An 18,863-nucleotide genomic window follows, 5' to 3' on the forward strand; every position below is an offset into this window, starting at 1 on the left:
TATTACTTAAATATATCAAAATAAAATTTAATTGGTTATGCAGATACAGGATATTTATATGATCCATACAAAGTTCAATCCTAGACAGGTTATTTATTCATATATGGAGGTACGGCTATTTCATGGCATTCTGTAAAACAAACTATAGTTGCTATTTTTCTAACCATGTAGAAATTTTAGTAATTCATAAGGCAAATCATGAATGTGTAACTCAACATATTCGAGAAACGTTTGGCTTGTCAACCAAAACGAAAATTCCAACAACGTTATGAGGATAATACTACTAGCATAGCATAATTAAAGGAATGATACATTAAAGGCGATAGAGCAAAACATATTTCATCAAAATTCTTCTTCACTTAATCTCTAAGTTAGGGTGATATTAATGTTCAACAATTTTTTTTAAAAGTGACAATCTAGCATATTTGTTCACTAAAGTCCTTCCTACTGTAATATTTAAAAAGTTGGTACAAAAGATCGGAATGTGACATTTTAAATATCTCAATAATGCAGTCATTAGGAAGAGTAAAATATGCACTATACTCTTTTCCTTCATCAAGGTTTTTCCCATTAGGTTTTTCTTGATAAGGTTTTCAATAAGGCAATATTTCAAAAGTATATTCTTAAAAAGAATTATGTACTATTTTTTCTTCACTCGAATTTTTTTCTCATGAGGTTTTTTTTCTAATAAGGTTTCAATGAGGCATATTTTTAATACAATAGATATTAAAGGAAAGTGTTATGAATATTTTTACGAATATCTATTTATGTTATATATATATATATATATATATATATATATATATATATATATATATATGAATGTAGATTAGATTGGATTAAGATTAGAATTTAATCTATCCATCTAATCTCCTAGTATTATCTGCACCCTATAAATTCTATCTAAATAAAGGATTATTAATTTATAAATAGGTCTCTCACATCATTAGTAAATACACACTTGAGTAAGATCTTTTTAATCCCTCTAAATACTTTCTCTCCCTCCAAATACTTTCCCTTATAATTGTTCTTTCAAATTATATTTCATAACATATTCTATATAAGACAAGATTTTTTTCATTTTTCACATTTTCTTTCTCTTTTGTCTCTCTCCTATCTTTGAAAGAAACGATTTATTGCTACATTTGAGCTTGAATTGATTTGATGAAGAGAGAAGTGATAGCTTTGGAATTTGGGGAGGCAGTCGGTTTGAGAAATTATAATAGGGTGATTAGGTTTTCTTCTCCACAATGCAATGACCAATATTGAGTTGTGAAGACTCCTTTATATATATATATATATATATATATATACATACACACACGAGCATGTCTAGTCTTGGTAAAATGAGAGATGTGAAAAACTTACCTTTGAATGAATTGGTCATTAGCAAAAACTATGTTAATAATATATAATGATCTATACAAGGACACTCAATTTTAACTGGTTAAAGTCTAAAAATGCAAAAGTCAATAACATCATTAAAGAATTCTCAGTCCATGATAACTTAATAATTATTGATCTTATTCTTCACTTCACATTATCAATTTGTTTAGATTTTTAATATATCAGATAAAAGTAGTGAGCGAAAAAATAAGTTTTAAATTTTTATTATTCTTAAAATATTCTCAAGTCAACAAAAAATATTTTACAAAATCTGCATGATTAACCCGCAATACTAACATCAATAGGATTAATGATTTTGCATGAAGGTGTAACCACTCAATGAAAATTACCGTTAATGTTACATCAACATAATCAAAAATTTTGTTTGAAAGGTGTTATGTAATTGTTCAAATATCTATTAGTAAAATTGGGATAAAATAACTTTACCCTAATAATAATTCAAATGTAAACTTTTTATTTTTACTTAGAAAATATAACTTAGTAAACTGAAAAGCAAATTTGCATTGCTCTGAAGTATACGTAGGTGGCTCTTTAACTTTAACAGGTCTAATCCAACATCATCAGAGCCCATAACAATGATAAGTGACAACAGATTGGGAAAACCAATCATTACTAAATTTTCATACTCTACACATCCACATCCATGCACAAAGGGGAGACAAATTTTCTTGCTGGTATCTGGTATATGATGCTGCAAGGCCTTGCTGAAGCTGCCGTTACATTCTACTTCGGACAGACAGTTCATGCTTTATTTGGTCCCTCAAAACTCTCCTAAGTAATTTGTTAGAAGCAGTTCGAGGAAACTCTGGGATTATCTTCACAATTTTCACCTGTGATCAATCAAAAAGCAGTAGAATTTAGTCCCCAACGATAACAAACATGATTGTCTCTCTAGCTTATCTATGAGAACTGAACAGGAAATCAGTTACTCTTTCTCATATAAGTGAAATGACTCTTTAGTTTCGACTTTTGACTCCAAGCATTCAGATTGATTTATACAGTGTTGCTTGCTTAGCTGCAAAAATTTCATGCCTAGAGAATAATGACTAGATATTAAAACATCAAAGAGCGAAACCTTGAACAAGGGGTTGAGGTTGACTTGAATGGCTTTTGAGAATATCATCTTCAGCTTCTCTGGTTGGTGATCATATCCTTTCTTTAGCACCACAAATATTACCAATAGTTCTGGACCACCATCTGGTGGTGCTACACTCACTGCAGCAGTCTCCAAGACGCTTTCGTCAGCCCGGTCACAAACTCGCTCAATTTCAACAGAACTTGTCTGTAGATCAGGGAAGTTTAGGATTTTCATGCTTTCAAAACTATGTAGAAGCCAAATTAAAGTTCGGTCAAATACTTGAAGCTCAGTCAAATATTTTAGGTATGAATGACAACAAAAGTTTAATGATCTTCAAGTTTGCTTAATCATCAATTAAAAATAGGAGGCAGGAGGGTGTACTACCTTAATGCCGCCAAGATTCATCGTGTCATCAGCCCTTCCTTGGACGACAAGATAGCCTCCAACAGTTCTCTTAAGGATATCCCCATGTCTCCTGAGGCGCTGCCAATGCATATATCAAATCATAAGATAGCACTTCCAAACATTTGTTAAGAAAACTTATATAGCAATCGTTGCTTGAATATTTTCTAACTGATCTTAGTCCATACAAGTGATACAGGAATATTATAATTTAAGTCTAACAAGGTTTTAGCGAAAGTGATATCTTCAGGTTGGAAGAATTGATGTCTTTAGAATTTGTTGCCTCATTTTCAAAATAGTAAAGCAGCATAACAAGGAGAATGCAATGTGGGGAAGAGGAACTCTTTTCTTATTGGATAGTTAAAGTTAGGGAGGGGAAATTCAAACTTGGGACCTCCTTCGTAGTGCATTTGACCAACTATTTACCATATAATCTGAAAAATTAACCAGGAGCTATAAAAACACTCTGTAACATACAGCTTTTAGACTGTACCATGCAAATATCATAAGAAAGAAAATTTTGATCATACCATTCCATTATGTATCGGCATTCCCTTAAAGTAAACCTTCTCATGATCAGCATTAAGCAATCTATCAGTTGCTCCCAAATAGAGAGGGAATAAACCGACTTCACCAACACAAGCTTTATCATCCGGCTGTCACAAAGGTCAAACAGGTCAGACATAGACACGCATGCACACGCTCTCACACACTCAGAGACACCTTACTCTTTTAGTATTATCGCAACAAATTTATTCATCTGTCTCCCGCACTGATCATAATAGGATTAGTTTGGGGATACGTAAATCTTGTGAACTAAAAAGTTGAATGGATATTGTTGTAAAAGAAACTGCACCAGCTTCAAGATTAAGTTCTTACATAAGCAACTCCATCTTCATCCAAGATAACTAGGCCAGTTGTCATTGATGCAGTGCTAAATGCTCCAAAAGCTTGTGGCTGCAGTTGACTCCCTTGGATGTAAGATGATGCTAGCTCTGTGCCTCCACAACATTCAATAACTGGCTTGTAGTAAGATTTTGAGGAAAGCCAAAGGTCATCATCAACATTAGAGGCTTCTCCAGTGCTAGCAAAGGATCTGCAGCCATATAAAATTGTTAAGTCCCTCTTGTGAGAATTATTACTGATGCAAAAGTTCCTTTTGGATTAAAAAGGAAACAATGTTCACTTTATCTTTGTCCAGTCTAGGCCTTCCATACACTTGGTATTCTTCCAAGCTTTCACTAAGCTTGGAACTGTGCCCAAAACAGTTACTCCTGCATCCTGAAACAAAATAAATGAAGAATAAAATAAGCTGGAGTTTAGATGGTGTATGATAATGTTCATTAATGCTATACACTGTTTCATACTCACAGCAAGAAGAATAATTTTAATTTGTTAACAGAATGAAGAAACGAATCAAAGATGCATTTCAATTACTTCCGTTTCCTTTTCTTGTAAGAGAAGTCCATAGCACAAAGCCTATCTAACTAAAGCCAAGGGAAGTTCTTGTCATCTTCCCAGAATAAACCAATAAACATCTAAAAAATATTTTTGAACAACTGCTATTGGTATGGGACATTATATTGTCAGAAGCATATTAGTTATTGAGGATTTAGGCCTGCAAACTGTTCTGTTTTATCCAAGGGCATGATATGCTCAAAATCGTTGCCTTCCACTTTGCCTGAGGGTCAAATTTCCCTGGTTGTATGCTAATCAATCAGATTGCCCCAGAAATAAGCCATGCATACTTCCATACTTATTGGCATTTTCCCATACAACTATAGTATGTTATAACTTGTTTACTATACATTGATTATAGGCATTTTCTTTGAAATAACTGGATACTAAAACTGAATTCAAGTCACACCTCACAAGCAGTAAGCATTGGCAAGAATAAATATTGTAGGTTTGACCTGAACAAATTTCCCAAATCCACGGCCCAAAGGAGATCCATGATAGAGAGCAAGGGCTGCACCAGTTAGAAAGCATGAGAACAGTAAAATCGGTCCCATCACCCATCCTAGATTTGTAGGCCAGCAGTAAACATCTCCAACTCCGATGTCAATGTGAGCCCATGCATCAGAAGAACATCGAATAGGGGAAAGTTGAGTCCATGTAATAGCTTTTGGTTCTCCTGGTCAAGATCAATAAATATAATTGAAAATCTTCAAACAAATAAAGGAAACAAACAGGAAAAAGTACAAAAGAAGTGACAAATTTTTCCACCTGTGGTTCCAGACGAGAATAGTATGTTAATTGCAGAATCTATTGGTTGATAAGTTGGAGTGTAATATTTTGGTCTGCCACAGATATAATGTAATTAAATACTTTTACAGCAATGTTAGACAGTAATGTAAAGCTGATCAACTTGAGAAACTGTAAAATTAATATATGGATACTTGTTTAGGTAATGAGAATGATAAAGAGGTACTTATTAGTACAATATTGATATAGTAAACTTCTCAAGCTGTAATTGTAGAAATACCTTGATCTAGTAAACTTCTCTCAAGCTGTAATTGTAGACATACCTTGAATGTTGATTGACACAGGCCAGAAAATCTTTCCATGATAGGTCTTGTTCTCTTAATTGAATGCCTACATCATTCCCACTCACAGGGAGCACGATAGCTTTACATGGAGAAGCCTCTACAACTCGACTGCATGATAAAGACAAACAGTCATGAATAACAACAGAGGTGATAAACATATCAATACTAGTACCCTACAATTTGTATCTTCAAGAAATTCAGAATTAAAAGAGTTGCCTCTTTTGGTGGATTTCTTAGGTGCGGAGTTCGAGATGGATTTTCATCGAAGCGTCCGGATAAATTCGAACTTTATACTCCAATACTCATTAACTCAAATAATCATTGTTAAAAATAATATACATTAAAAAAAATCATAAATAATAGTAAATATATGAATAAAGTAATAAATCACCTTAAATTATTAAACATTTGATTGCATGAATAACGAACCAACTAAGTTAATAATCAGGTTCATGTAGATATCATCATTTTATCCTGTCATAGCATGCCACGATTATCTTGTTAATGGGCGAGAGTTTCGATGATGGGATTTCCTTGAATAGGTTGTAGAGACGAGTTCTTCTCGAGACTTCACCAAAACATTGGGATGGTCTACAAATAACTTTTCGATAAAAGATTACCGACTTCATCTTTTAAAATTGCACAAATCATAACATCATTTAACTATTGCATCATGTGCATTCGTGAAACCGAATAAAAGACTCAATCAGTTAACATAATAAAGAATTAACTAATAAGCAAGGATTAAGGAAATATAGGAATAAAATAAAGGGTAAGCTACAATAAGATAAGTTAAGATTAAATGGTACCGTTCATGGAATGGGCGCCACGGAGGTGCTAACCCTTCTCCGTGCATAACAGTACTCCCAAACCCATCTTTAATAAACATGGGCCAGTTCTTGTTCGTTCGACGGACCTAAAATTAATTTAGGACTTTGTCGATTAGAATCGGGTTAATAGGTGGCCAATCACACCTAGAAAAAAAAGATTGGTGGTGACTCATAGATATTTTATTTTCGTAGACGTTTAGCAATCGGGTTCCCGGACCCGACACGTTACAACAGCTTGGCAACTCCACTGGGGACGAAAAGAGTCAAGCCATTAATTAATCATAAGTTATCCTAAGCCTTAAATAATTTAGTGCTTTCTCTGGCATCAAGTATTTACTTTGCATATTTTTGTTTAATGCATTCATTTATTTTGCTATTATTTTTATTATTTTTAATAATTACGGGGATTTTAGGATAAGGGGAGTGAGATTTTTGGTTCGAGGTCGGTATATTCCTTCCCACACACGACACGTCTTGCATTCATGCATAAGCCTTCTACTCGAGCTTTGTCCTTAATTAGGAGGGGGTTAAGTAGCTACGCTCTCATGAGGTGATAACCTCCGTATGGGCTAGTGAAGACTCCCACTCAGATCAAACTCAGTCCGTTTAAAGCCTGTAATGGGTGAGGACCGGGGTGCCTTACTAGTCTGTGTGGACGATAGTGAGGAGCGATTTGGGAACCTGTAGTTCCATTTTCAACCCAAACTCAACATGTAAAATATCGAGAGTCGCCTTTGCTTGGGTAGAGCTTGACCCATGAGAATATACCTTATGACTAGGTACACATGAAGGAATTTCATAATACCCTTGTTTTGAATTCTTCTTTGCAAAGTAATAAAGGTATCATGCTATTAATTATTTTCATTCATCTCTTTTAATTAGAATAACTTTTGGAATTCCTATTTACTGTACTAACTGAACTTGTTGTCATTTTTATTTTGCATATGCATATTTGCATCATAATTTTGCATATAGGAAAAGTATTTGTCACCTGACAGCCTTTGACAGAGTAGATCCAATTGCATCCATGGAGTCATCGTGGCCACCTTCGAGTTACGATGGAATATACGAAGTGACTCAGTACATGGTGAGTGCCTAACAAAGTGAAGGGGATTGCCTGCCAAAAGATCACATCTCATCACTATCCGATAGGGTCCACATTGATCTTAAATAGAATGACTTCACCGATCTGCTTGACATATGGGATAGGTGGGGGGCCACCACTCAAGCGAATTTTGATAAGAAATATGTCCACATAGCTCGGCTCCTTAAGGTCCAGATTGATGACCAGTTGTTGAAGGCCATTGTACAATTTTGGGATCCATCATATAGGTGTTTTGTGTTTAATGAGGTGGATATGGTCCCCATAATCGAAGAATACTCAACTTTTCTTCAAATTGATCTTGATAATCCGGACAAAATATATTAGAAAGGACAAAAGATCGGGCACAAGCGAAAGCTAGCCAAGATGATGGGTATTATTTCGAAGGAAGTTGACCAAAACCTAAGGAAAAAAGAGGGCAATGAATGTATCACATGGAGTTTTCTACGTAGTTATATCGTGAAGCATTAGGACACCAAGCAAGGACAGCTTGTGATGGCTTTAGGAATTTATGAGTTAGTGATCTTTCCCAAAGTCTTGGGGCATATAGAGGTTGGAATTATAGATTTTTTCGAGCAAGTTGTCAACAAGGCCAACCCTTCACCTTCAATCCTAGTAGAAACTCTTAGATCGCTGAATAATTGTCAAAGAAAAAGAGAAGGACGATTTGTGGGATGTGCACAGCTTCTTTCCATTTGGATAGTAAGTCACATTGAATGCAAAGTCAAGAGGTTCAGAAAGCCATTTCATCCACAAAGTGCCTCTATTAGAGAATTCTATGAGAGTGAATGGCCATAAAACAAGACTAAGGAGCAATGGATCTCTAGACTTAGGAAGCTCATAAGTGTGGAGGTAACGTGGAGAGCTCCATGGATGCCTCATTGCCCAATCATGTACAAATGCGAAAATGAACCTTGGGTAGCGTTAATAGGGCCATGGGGAGCTATCAGCTATGCCTCAATTATGGTGAGAAGACAGTTTGGGTCAGAGCAGTTTGTGCCGATGACACATTGACTTAACACTTTGGAGTTTGCTTATGGAGAGTCGAGTTTTCTGAAAAGGATTGAGGAGATTGCGAGAGTTTGGAAGAAAACAAGTCGAGTCAATCAAGAGAGATACACTAATGAAGTTACTACTGGATATCTGATGTGGCACGCCCAACAAGTTAAAGATGTGGTATACCCGAAGGAAGATGCACCTCAGGGCCTAATTGATCCAGAACCTTGAGATGCTTTGCTCGAAAGTGAGTTGATTCAAAAAAAGTCTGAACTTGAAAATTCCAGTTGGAAACAACGATAGGAAGATCTCCAAAAAGAGTGTGAGAAAAGGAAGAAGGAAGCAACTGAACAAAAAAAAAAAGTCCAAAAAATAGAAAGTGATTGGAAAAAAAAGTATGAGAGCCTAAATAGCAAATTTTTTGCCACGACCAATGAACTTCAAAAAGAAATAAAAGTGAGAGAAAATCGAAGCAATGAGCTTCAAGCGTACAATGATGGATTGAGAAACCAAGTGCGGTTCCAGCAAGAATCCATTCAATTACTAAGACATAAGTACGAAGAGCTTAACGAGGTTATGGGTACTTATCAATGAGAATATGAGCGCCTCAAGCAAGAAAACACCCGGATTTGAGAGTGGGGTGAATCCTACAAACAAGCTTATGTGGAGAAACAAGACCAGATGGATTACTTGGTTAGGCAAATGAGGGAGGTGGCTTATAAGGCTAAAAGCATGGCTAGGAAGACAGACGTATTAAGGAGCCAGGTCTTTTCGACTAGGAAATAAGAGCAATAGCTGATTAAGTATTTTGATGAAGTGTATAGCCATTACGATAGAATTGGTGAATATTTCTAAATGTAAAAGATGACTCCTGAATCGTAATAAAAAAAATAATATCTTATGCAATGGATTTCTTTGTTGATGGGTGTTATGTGACAAATACTTTAGTACATGACCATTCATTTATACATGCATAAATCCTCATTTCATGACAATAAGTATTTTCGCTTGTAAATAGAGATAATGGGTTCATTTCTTAATTTCATTCATGCATCGATAATGCATCTAATTTATGTTTATGATTACAATAAGGTTTCAAAAATAGCTTGACCACCTAAACCAAGTAACTAGCGTGTTCATAATACGTGTCGACAAGCAAGGATCATGGAGGAAGAACAAAAGAAGCGAATGGATAGAATGGAAAAACCTCAAGAAGAAATGAGAGAACAGTTAGCAAAGATGATGGAATTGATGACGAGCTTAAGTAAAGGAAAAATAGTGGTCGAAGAGTCAGCTCCGTCAGAAACCCACAAGCACAAGACACTGGAAACCAAAAGGATGATCCACCTTATCCCCCGGGGTTCACTCCACCCTATGCCCAAACCTTTCAAAGGATCCACCCTCAAGTGACACCATCTGTTTATTACAATGTACCACCCCCAATGGGCCATCAACCGACTCATGGGCAATTTGGGTCAAATTTCGGGATAAATCCTACTGAACCAATACACGTTTCGGATTTAGACGATCCAAAAGAGCAAGAAAAATTAAGAAAGAGTTAATCACAGATAGGGAAAAATGAAAAAGTCGAGAAAAATACGATTTGTTGGAAGAGCGCCTTCGTGCTATAAAAGGGGTTGATAGGTTCGGTACCATAGACACAATTGAACTATGCTTAGTGCTTGATGTGCTGATCCCTACCAAGTTCAAGGTTTCAAAATTTGAAAAATATGACGGAACGAAGTGTCCCATGGCACATATTACCATGTATTGTCAGAAGATGGCTGCACAATCTCACGATGGCAAGTGAAATACCCCATACTTTGATATGGTGATAAATAAAGTTAATCGAATGCAAATTGAGGTCAATTTAAATGTTTAGAAGTGATAAAAGACGAAAGGAGTAGTTTAGGATAAAATATTTCGTAACTGTGAAAATAATAATAAAATAATAAAAATTTTATCGGAGGAGAATTTGTGAGATAAAAGGCAATTTGGAAGTCAAGTGAGGCATAATAACGTATTTTGGGTACCAAGGAGACAAGATAAAATTTTTAGAATAAAATAATATTTTATTAATGAAATAATATTAAAATATTAATATTTAGCCTAATGTCGAAGTCAATCAAGAAGAAAGATCATATGGTTGATCCAAGTGGGGAAGAAGATGACAAGCCCGACTTTACAGAAATATTTGTCATGACATACATGTGGTGGATAGCATGTTTGCATGCTAAGAGAGTCTTGAAAAATTTACAAAAGTCGGTATTGTACCTAGAGGTACAATAAAGTTGATTTAAGCCTCGAACTAGATCAAATAGAGAATTTACGATGAAATTAAGAATTTTAAAGTCCCAGAATGGTTTAATATGGTGATTCAGAGTTCGAGGATCAATTTGGAGTCAAATCGGAATTTTCGCTATCCAGGGGCAAAATGGTCATTTGCCACCTAGGGACAAAATGGGGATTTTAGAAAAGATTTGTTTTGGCCCCATTTGACTTATTGGAGTATAATTTGACTTATTGGAGTAAGATTTGAGGTTTAGAAGTGAAAATTTTTAATTTCGGTATAATTTGGAGTAAAAGGGTAAAATGGTAATTTTACCACCCCAGGGGCAAAATTGTAATTTTCCACCACCAGGACATTTTTCCAGCACATGGTCTTCCTTTATCCTCATTTTGACCATTGACTAATTGTGTGGTGGAGATAAAAAGGATTAAAATTTTTAAAGTTTTAAAAACGGGCCAATGACATGTGCCACGTGTCATGCCTTTATTAATTTATTATTTTCCTTTTTAAAAGGCACAAAAATCAGCTCATCTTCCACCCCATGGCCGGCCAAACCAGCAAGAAGAGAGTGAAAACAAAAACAAAACCCTAGAGAGAGAAAATCAAAGAAAAAGTGTGAATTTTCAAGAAAATTAAGTGAAAAAGGTGAGATTTTTCTATTAAGCTTGAGTTTTCTTATTCCCAAGCATTTCTCTTTATTTTACATGATTAAATTACATGTTTTCATGATGAATTCAATTCTGAAAAAAATGGGTTAGGAGTGAGAAAGTTGTTAGATTAATTTGATTTTAAGTTATGTTAGTGTTTTAAGTTAGTTTAGCATATTTAGAAACAAAACAACAATAAAAGAATTTATTTTCTCCCACAATCATTAATGGCCGAATTTATCATGTGTTGAGTGAGGATAAATTTGATTTTCATTTTAGGAGAATTGGTTAAGAAATGATGAATTATGAGCCTAGAAAAATAATGGAAATTTTCGGAGCAAAAATATGATTTTTACCCACTAGGGGTATTTTCGTAATTTGCTATCGAGACTGATAAATTGAATCTCATTCATAGTCATGGAGGTAATTTAGGTATAATTGGAGTGTAGAAAGTGAGAAGAATTGATTTGGAGTTAAATTGGAGATAATAGGCCGAATTAGGTCAGCACCGCATTTAAGCGGTAGTTTGATAAGTTGTATATCATATCATGCATATATACCGAGCCTGAATTGATTTTATAATGGTCAAGCATTGATGTGGTGAATTATGTATTGTACATTGTGGATAGGTGGTGAGCAAAGTACACTGGTAAAAGTACAGAAATTGTGCTTAAAGATTGGGATTAGGAGTATATCGACTCCTAGAACTGTGAGTGAACTTATTATCGTCTTAATTATCTAGAGTAGTTTTATACAACTATGTGGTTTTATGGAAAATGGGTTTAAATGGTAAATTGCTATGTTTTAAGAGAAATTGTGATTTTATAAAATGATTTTATAAATTTTCTGGAAAATCGAATATTGATTTTGAAAATAGAGTAATTTGAGACTGCCTGCTTGTGTTGTAAATTTATGGTTTTAAATTGAATGGCTTATGACAATATATGAGCATGAATGGCTAAACTGATTTTGGTGTTAGAATTATTTGCACTGAGTATTCAGCCTTGAGAGGCTAGGTTGCAGTAAATTGCCATGTCATGCTAGAATGAATTTATTGATTGGTGGATTATATATTAATTATTTACTGAAGAGGGGGTTCCGTGGACCAGCCTATTAGAGGGGCACGGTAAACTCCATTATATTATTACCTCGAACGGAGAGGCGCGTAGGGTATCTCCTAGGATAAAGCTTAGGGTTCACTTCACGCCAAACCACTACGTGAAGGGGAACTCAGCCAACGCCAAGGAACGGCTGTATTTTTCTCAAACTAAAATATATTTTAAGTGTATACAAAATTTTAACAGCCTTGGCGGACTCGGTTAGATGCCTTGCGCAAGGTATCACCGAGTATGAGTTTTGGCACGAGCCAAAGTTTTAAGAAATTCATAAGCCAAGTTGATTACTCGATTTTTATGGATTGATTTTATTTGGTTGAAATGAGTTAAAAGGTAATGAAATTACAGTATGATGATTTATTTTAATTGTCTCTATTTACTCCACTTTAGATAGTTTAGATGGTATCTGTTTACTCACTGGGATTTTATAATCTCACCACCCTCATTTCCTCACATTTTAGGCTCGGGGAATTCCATAGTTAGCTGACTTTGACAAGGACCTTCATTTGGACTCGAATCGGTAAAAGCTGTAGGTTTCCAACTTTCGATGCATTTTGGTTAAATGTGGGCCCATGTGTCACTGTAAAGAAATTTTATGCTTTGGTTATTTGCTTTATAGTATATATGAATATAATTATCTTTTACGCTATAAGAATTATGTACCAATAGTTTTATGAAAATTATTTTACAAGAAAATAGTTTATTTTATTGAATATTTTTATTATATTCAAATGGTCAAATTTTCATTTCAACTGAACGTTTTAGATACTTAATTTATTTTTAAATCATTAAATATATATTTTCTGCTTACCTACTACATTTTTAGCAAGTTTTGAGATTTTCAAAAAAGAAAAAATGAAATGACGAAAATGCCCATGTGAGCCAAAAAACAAAATGTTATGTTCTAATTTGGAAATGATTTGTAATCCCTTGAATTTTGATATTTGATAACTATTGCTCACCGGGGAAGTGCGAAAGCTGATACGAGAGCCTTGCGAGGTTTCGATCGACATTCAGGGTGAAAAATGTTTGTCGAGGCTTCGTGGCGGTTGTCACGGGCTCGATGGGGAGTTCCGGGTCGTGACAATTTGGATTGGTATCAGAGCATGGTTTAAAGATCATATATTTTGATTTTAAAGCTTTGGATTTTAAAGTCTTTGGTTTTGAAGTTATTTTAAGAAATCCACACTAACACTGCGTGACACCAAGTCCAATTATGTTAAGTTAGGTTAGATTGAATAGAATATATGCATCTACATATAGAAATCTACCTACTTTTGAGATGTATAAATAATTAAACAATTACTATTTGATTGCATATAGGTTTTGAGGTACACTAGTGACATACACACCATGTCTAGAAGAGGTGGTAGTCTCGATACCTCTCATAGTGATAGCGAGGGATCTCTAGATTCTACGGCTAGAAGCAAATGGCACCCTGATACAGGTGATTCGGAAGGTGGTCCATCCCGAATTCCTAATAATAGAATTCCTCTGAACTTAGCAGAATCGGTTCATAATAAGAAAAGTTTTGAGAATAGCGAGAATTTTGAAAGTGAGAGTAGCTCCGATACTCCTAAAACTGAAAGAGATTTTCTTTTGAAACAATCTGAAGAGTACCATACTGAATGGAGGAGGAAGGCAATTGCAAGGGGCGATATTCGTCCTAGGAAGGGGGTGAACGTTGTACGACATTTTCCTCCCGGTTGTGGAAGAAATGCTACACCGGTGAGTGATGAAGAATGTAGGAGAATACAACAAGCCTGGATTGAGGAGTAAAGGAGAAAATCATAGAAGGAGGAGAACCCGGAAGAGGATCTTAAGAAGGACTCTGGGTAGAATTTTTCGATAAGATCAGATTAGGAAGAGAATCCTAATGACATGTAATATTTTTGTAGAATTTTTGTGTTACTTTAACTTTAAGTGGATGTAGTGTAAAGGAGATAATAGTTATCTGTACAAAGAAGTAAATAGTTTAGCTTTTAAAAGTATATGACTAGAATGTATCATAAAATGGCTATTTAAGTAACTGAAGGTATATGGGAATCTTTAGTATGATAGGGATAAATTGATAATATAATTATTGAGGAAGGTTATAGAAGGAAGCAATAAGGTTATAAATGACATTCGGAATGGATAATGTGATTACGTTAATGATTGTAATTTAAGCATGAAGGGGATTATTCAGTGATGTTATGACACTATAAGGTAATAGTTGGGCACAAATATAACCCAATGAAGTTAAATTATGGAATATGGGGAATATAAAATTTTGATTCAGTAAGGATTGCGAGAATAAAGTAAGGAGGAAGCTAGGCTATTTTCGTAGTTAATTATACCGAAAGTCAATAAAATTATTGGAGTGTAAGACAAAGAAGATAATTGGATAGGGATGACAATAAATTCGAGAAAAGTTGTAGATAGTAGGCAACTTATGTGTGGAGTGGTATATGTATTTTGAATTTATTACACTGTATGGAAAGGATGTTTTGAGGTGGAATTTTATGAATGTTGATAAACGTCAAAAGATGACATGAGATGAAAGTATTAATCTGGCTTAGTGTGTATGACAAGAAAATATAAGGTACCTATACTTATGGAACTCATGATATATATCTAAAAGGGAAACCACTGGTTGAGAATGATTGATGTGGTGACTTTGAATGCAGACAAATAGCTTTGATGAGAAAATTTCCAATAGCTACAGTACTTTAGCATTGATTGTTCAACGCTGTAATGCTTCGAATACCTCACGCTTATGATGCATGAGTAAGATGGGAGTGACACGATAATGAGCTTACAAATTGAATTTTGGTTGTTGGTCATTATGTTTTGTTATCTGGGAGTCTTAAATATTCTGGAGAATGTTTACCTAAATGAATTGAAAAACTTCTTTATTACCTTGTATATAGGCATATAATTAAAAGAAAAAATTGAAAGATTCTTGAAATGACTATATTGAGATGAGATACCAAATAATGAAAGTGTGAAGGAAGAATTACAAGACTGGTATAGAAAATTAGTTTATATAGAATATCATTACGAGAATTTGTAATATCTGTTTTGATACAGTAAAATGACAAGAGTTAGAAACAACATGAGGCTAATTGTGTGACACCCTAGAAACCTATGAAGATGAGTTAGGGATTGAATGGATGAGTACGTATTTATATATCTTTAAGAGTAAGTGTTTTAGGAATACATAAACATCTTTGAGAAGAGATTTTAATCATACACAGCAAGTATGAAACGTAAAATTTTTAAAACTTGCTGAGAAGCTTAACGGCTAAATCACAAGTTAAGGGATCACTTGTTGTGAGACATAAGTTTAAGATAGATATTCCCAAGGAAATACTCAAGAGAAGTTTACTCTGGATCTCGTTAAAGCTAGCACTAAGTTATGTGATTATAAAAAGGAAGCTGTAAGTTGAGAGTGATATTAGTATTAATATTGAAAAATACTTGAGGAGAATCTAGTTTTAAGTTTTACAATTTCAAGTACAATTTATAAATTGATTAAGGAAGAATGATGTTATGTTCATATGAAGGAGTGAAACAAAGGATGATAGAAGTTGACCTTGAAAATGAAGTCAGATAATGAAATTTTTCTAATATATATTATGGAAATTGGAATTCGAAAATGCTTGAGGTATACACGATTCAAATGAGTTTGAGTCTTAAGTGACAAATCAATATCGTGATGCAAGAAAGATACAAGGTAATATAGAGGCATGAAAGATGATTAAGGATAAAAGGATGACTCTTAGGAATTGTGGTATTGCATGAGATGCAATGATCAAGTTAAGATAAATCTTTGAGGCATCAATAGGATTATAAAGCATACACGCATAATAGATTATAATTCAATGGAGATGACATTGTGATGCAATGATATATAGTATAAGGAAACTCAAACATATGGTTGGAAATTATATGAATGATATGAAGTTATATACAAGTATAATAAGAAGGTTGACATGCACTATAAGCATTATTATATTGAAACTAGGATTGGGATACGGATGAATAATGGGGGAATGTAGTCCAAGGCATGTGAACACATGGATTCCTATATATAAAGAGAGGTTGACATTTGAAAATGCATGTATATATGTATATATGAAATTGATAATTTTACTAACTGAAGTGAAGAATGGTTCTCGGTAGTTGGGAGATTTTGAAATAGTGTCCAGAAAGGTTAGTGAGCTAAAGTGTTAACGGACATGTAATGAATGATTAAAGTTATGAGTGACTTTGAAGGTAAACCTTGGATTGTTTAAGTTCTTAATGGAACTCTATTAAAGGAAGGGTATGGACCAGTATAAGATGGATGAATCAAGGTTGAGAAATTTGGTTTGGAGCAAATTAATAAAATGATGAATAGGTATACATAAGTAAGTATGATATGTGATCGAAATCGGTATAACTGAGATGAAGTTATGGTTCAAATTTAATAATGGTGATAAAGGCATGCTTAGTGTCTCGATATAAGAGATCATGTTTGTGAAAAGTATTACTGATCCGATTCCAAAGGATAATAATTGCAATAAATAAAGCATTTAATTGAACTGAAGGTGAACGAGGTAAATAAATTGAATGTCCCCATAGAAGGAACAAGGAGTAGGATCATAGAAAGAGATTGATAATGCAACATCGACGGGAATTCGAGGACGAATTCTATTTAAGTGAGGGAGATTGAAATACCCCATACTTTGATATGGTGATAAATAAAGTTGATCGAATGCAAATTGAGGTCAATTTAAATGTTTAGAAGTGATAAAAGACGAAAGGAGTAGTTTAGGATAAAATATTCCGCAAGTGTGAAAATAACAATAAAATAATAAAAATTTTATTGGAGGAGAATTTGTGAGATAAAAGGCGATTTGGAAGTCAAGTGAGGCATAATAAGGTATTTTGGGTACCAAGGAGACAAGATAAAATTTTTAGAATAAAATAATATTTTATTAATAAAATAATATTAAAATATTAATATTTAGCCTGATGTCGAAGTCAATCAAGAAGAAGGATCATATGGTTGATCCAAGTGGGGGAAAAGATGACAAGCCCGACTCTACAGAAATATTTGTCATGACATACATGTGGTGGATAGCATGTTTGCATGCTAAGAGAGTCTTGAAAAATTTACAAAAGTCGCTATTGTACCTACAGGTACAATAAAGTTGATTTAAGCCTCGAACTAGATCAAATAGAGAATTTACGATGAAATTAAGAATTTTAAAGTCCCAGAATGGTTTAATATGGTGATTCAGAGTTCGAGGATCAATTTGGAGTCAAATCGAAATTTTCGCTATCCAGGGGCAAAATGGTCATTTGCCACCTAGGGACAAAATGGAGATTTTAGAAAAGATTTTTTTTGGCCCCATTTGACTTATTGGAGTATAATTTGACTTATTGGAGTAAGATTTGAGGTTTAGAAGTGAAAATTTTTAATTTCGGTATAATTTGGAGTAAAAGGGTAAAATGGTAATTTTGCCACCCTAGAGGCAAAATTGTAATTTTCCACCACCAGGATATTTTTCCAGCACATGGTCTTCCTTTATCCTCATTTTGACCATTGACTAATTGTGTGGTGGAGATAAAAAGGATTAAAATTTTTAAAGTTTTAAAAACGGGCCAATGACATGTGCCACGTGTCATGCCTTTATTAATTTATTATTTTTCTTTTTAAAAGGCACAAAAATCAGCTCATCTTCCACCCTTTGGCCGGCCAAACCAGCAAGAAGAGAGAGAAAACAAAAACAAAACCCTAGAGAGAGAAAATCAAAGAAAAAGTGTGAATTTTCAAGGAAATTAAGTGAAAAAGGTGAGATTTTTCTATTAAGCTTGAGTTTTCTTATTCCCAAGCATTTCTCTTTATTTTTCATGATTAAATTACAAGTTTTCATGATGAATTCAATTCTGAAAAAAATGGGTTAGGAGAGAGAAAGTTGTAAGATTAATTTGATTTTAAGTTATGTTAGTGTTTTAAGTTAGTTTGGCATATTTAGAAACAAAATAACAAGAAAAGAATTTATTTTCTCCCACAATCATTAATGGCCGAATTTATCATGTGTTGAGTGAGGATAAATTTGATTTTCATTTTAGGAGAATTGGTTAAGAAATGATGAATTATGAGCCTAGAAAAATAATGGAAATTTTCGAAGCAAAAATACGATTTTTAAACACTAGGGGTATTTTTGTAATTTGCTATCGAGACTGATAAATTGAATCTCATTCACAGTCATGGAGGTAATTTAGGTATAATTGGAGTGTAGAAAGTGAGAAGAATTGATTTGGAGTTAAATTGGAGATAATAGGCTGAATTAGACAGCACCGCATTTAAGCGGTAGTTTGATAAGTCGTATATCATATCATGCATATATACTGAGCCTGAATTGATTTTATAATGGTCAAGCATTGATGTGGTGAATTATGTATTGTACATTG

At 34.1% G+C, this 18,863-nt stretch overlaps 1 protein-coding gene across 1 annotated transcript; it reads right to left on the reverse strand.

Annotated features, from left to right (window-relative positions):
* Positions 1-1,884: 1,884 nt before the first annotated feature.
* On the reverse strand, positions 1,885-7,295 carry LOC148760883 (putative CoA ligase CCL12). The gene is made up of 10 exons (XM_088809698.1): positions 7,258-7,295; positions 5,416-5,544; positions 5,114-5,187; positions 4,801-5,021; positions 4,074-4,168; positions 3,767-3,983; positions 3,418-3,543; positions 2,870-2,968; positions 2,483-2,689; positions 1,885-2,237 (listed from the first exon to the last, which is right to left on the reverse strand). Exons 1-10 carry the CDS (start codon positions 7,293-7,295, stop codon positions 2,124-2,126), a joined length of 1,320 nt encoding a protein of 439 aa, XP_088665824.1. The 3' UTR covers positions 1,885-2,123.
* Positions 7,296-18,863: the final 11,568 nt, after the last annotated feature.

The sequence above is a fragment of the Theobroma cacao genome, chromosome 9, assembly GCF_053813885.1.
Source record: "Theobroma cacao isolate CCN51 chromosome 9, ASM5381388v1, whole genome shotgun sequence".
Taxonomy (NCBI): domain Eukaryota; kingdom Viridiplantae; phylum Streptophyta; class Magnoliopsida; order Malvales; family Malvaceae; genus Theobroma; species Theobroma cacao.

Coding starts and splice junctions, on each gene's coding strand:
- LOC148760883 (XM_088809698.1), bottom strand. CDS start 7,295: ATGGATGCAATTGGATCTACTCTGTCAAAGGCTGTCAG. Junction 3,544..3,766: donor ATGAAGATGGAGTTGCTTAT/GTAAGAACTTAA, acceptor CCTTTGTGACAG/CCGGATGATAAAGCTTGTGT. Junction 2,690..2,869: donor TGAATCTTGGCGGCATTAAG/GTAGTACACCCT, acceptor CCTGATCTACAG/ACAAGTTCTGTTGAAATTGA.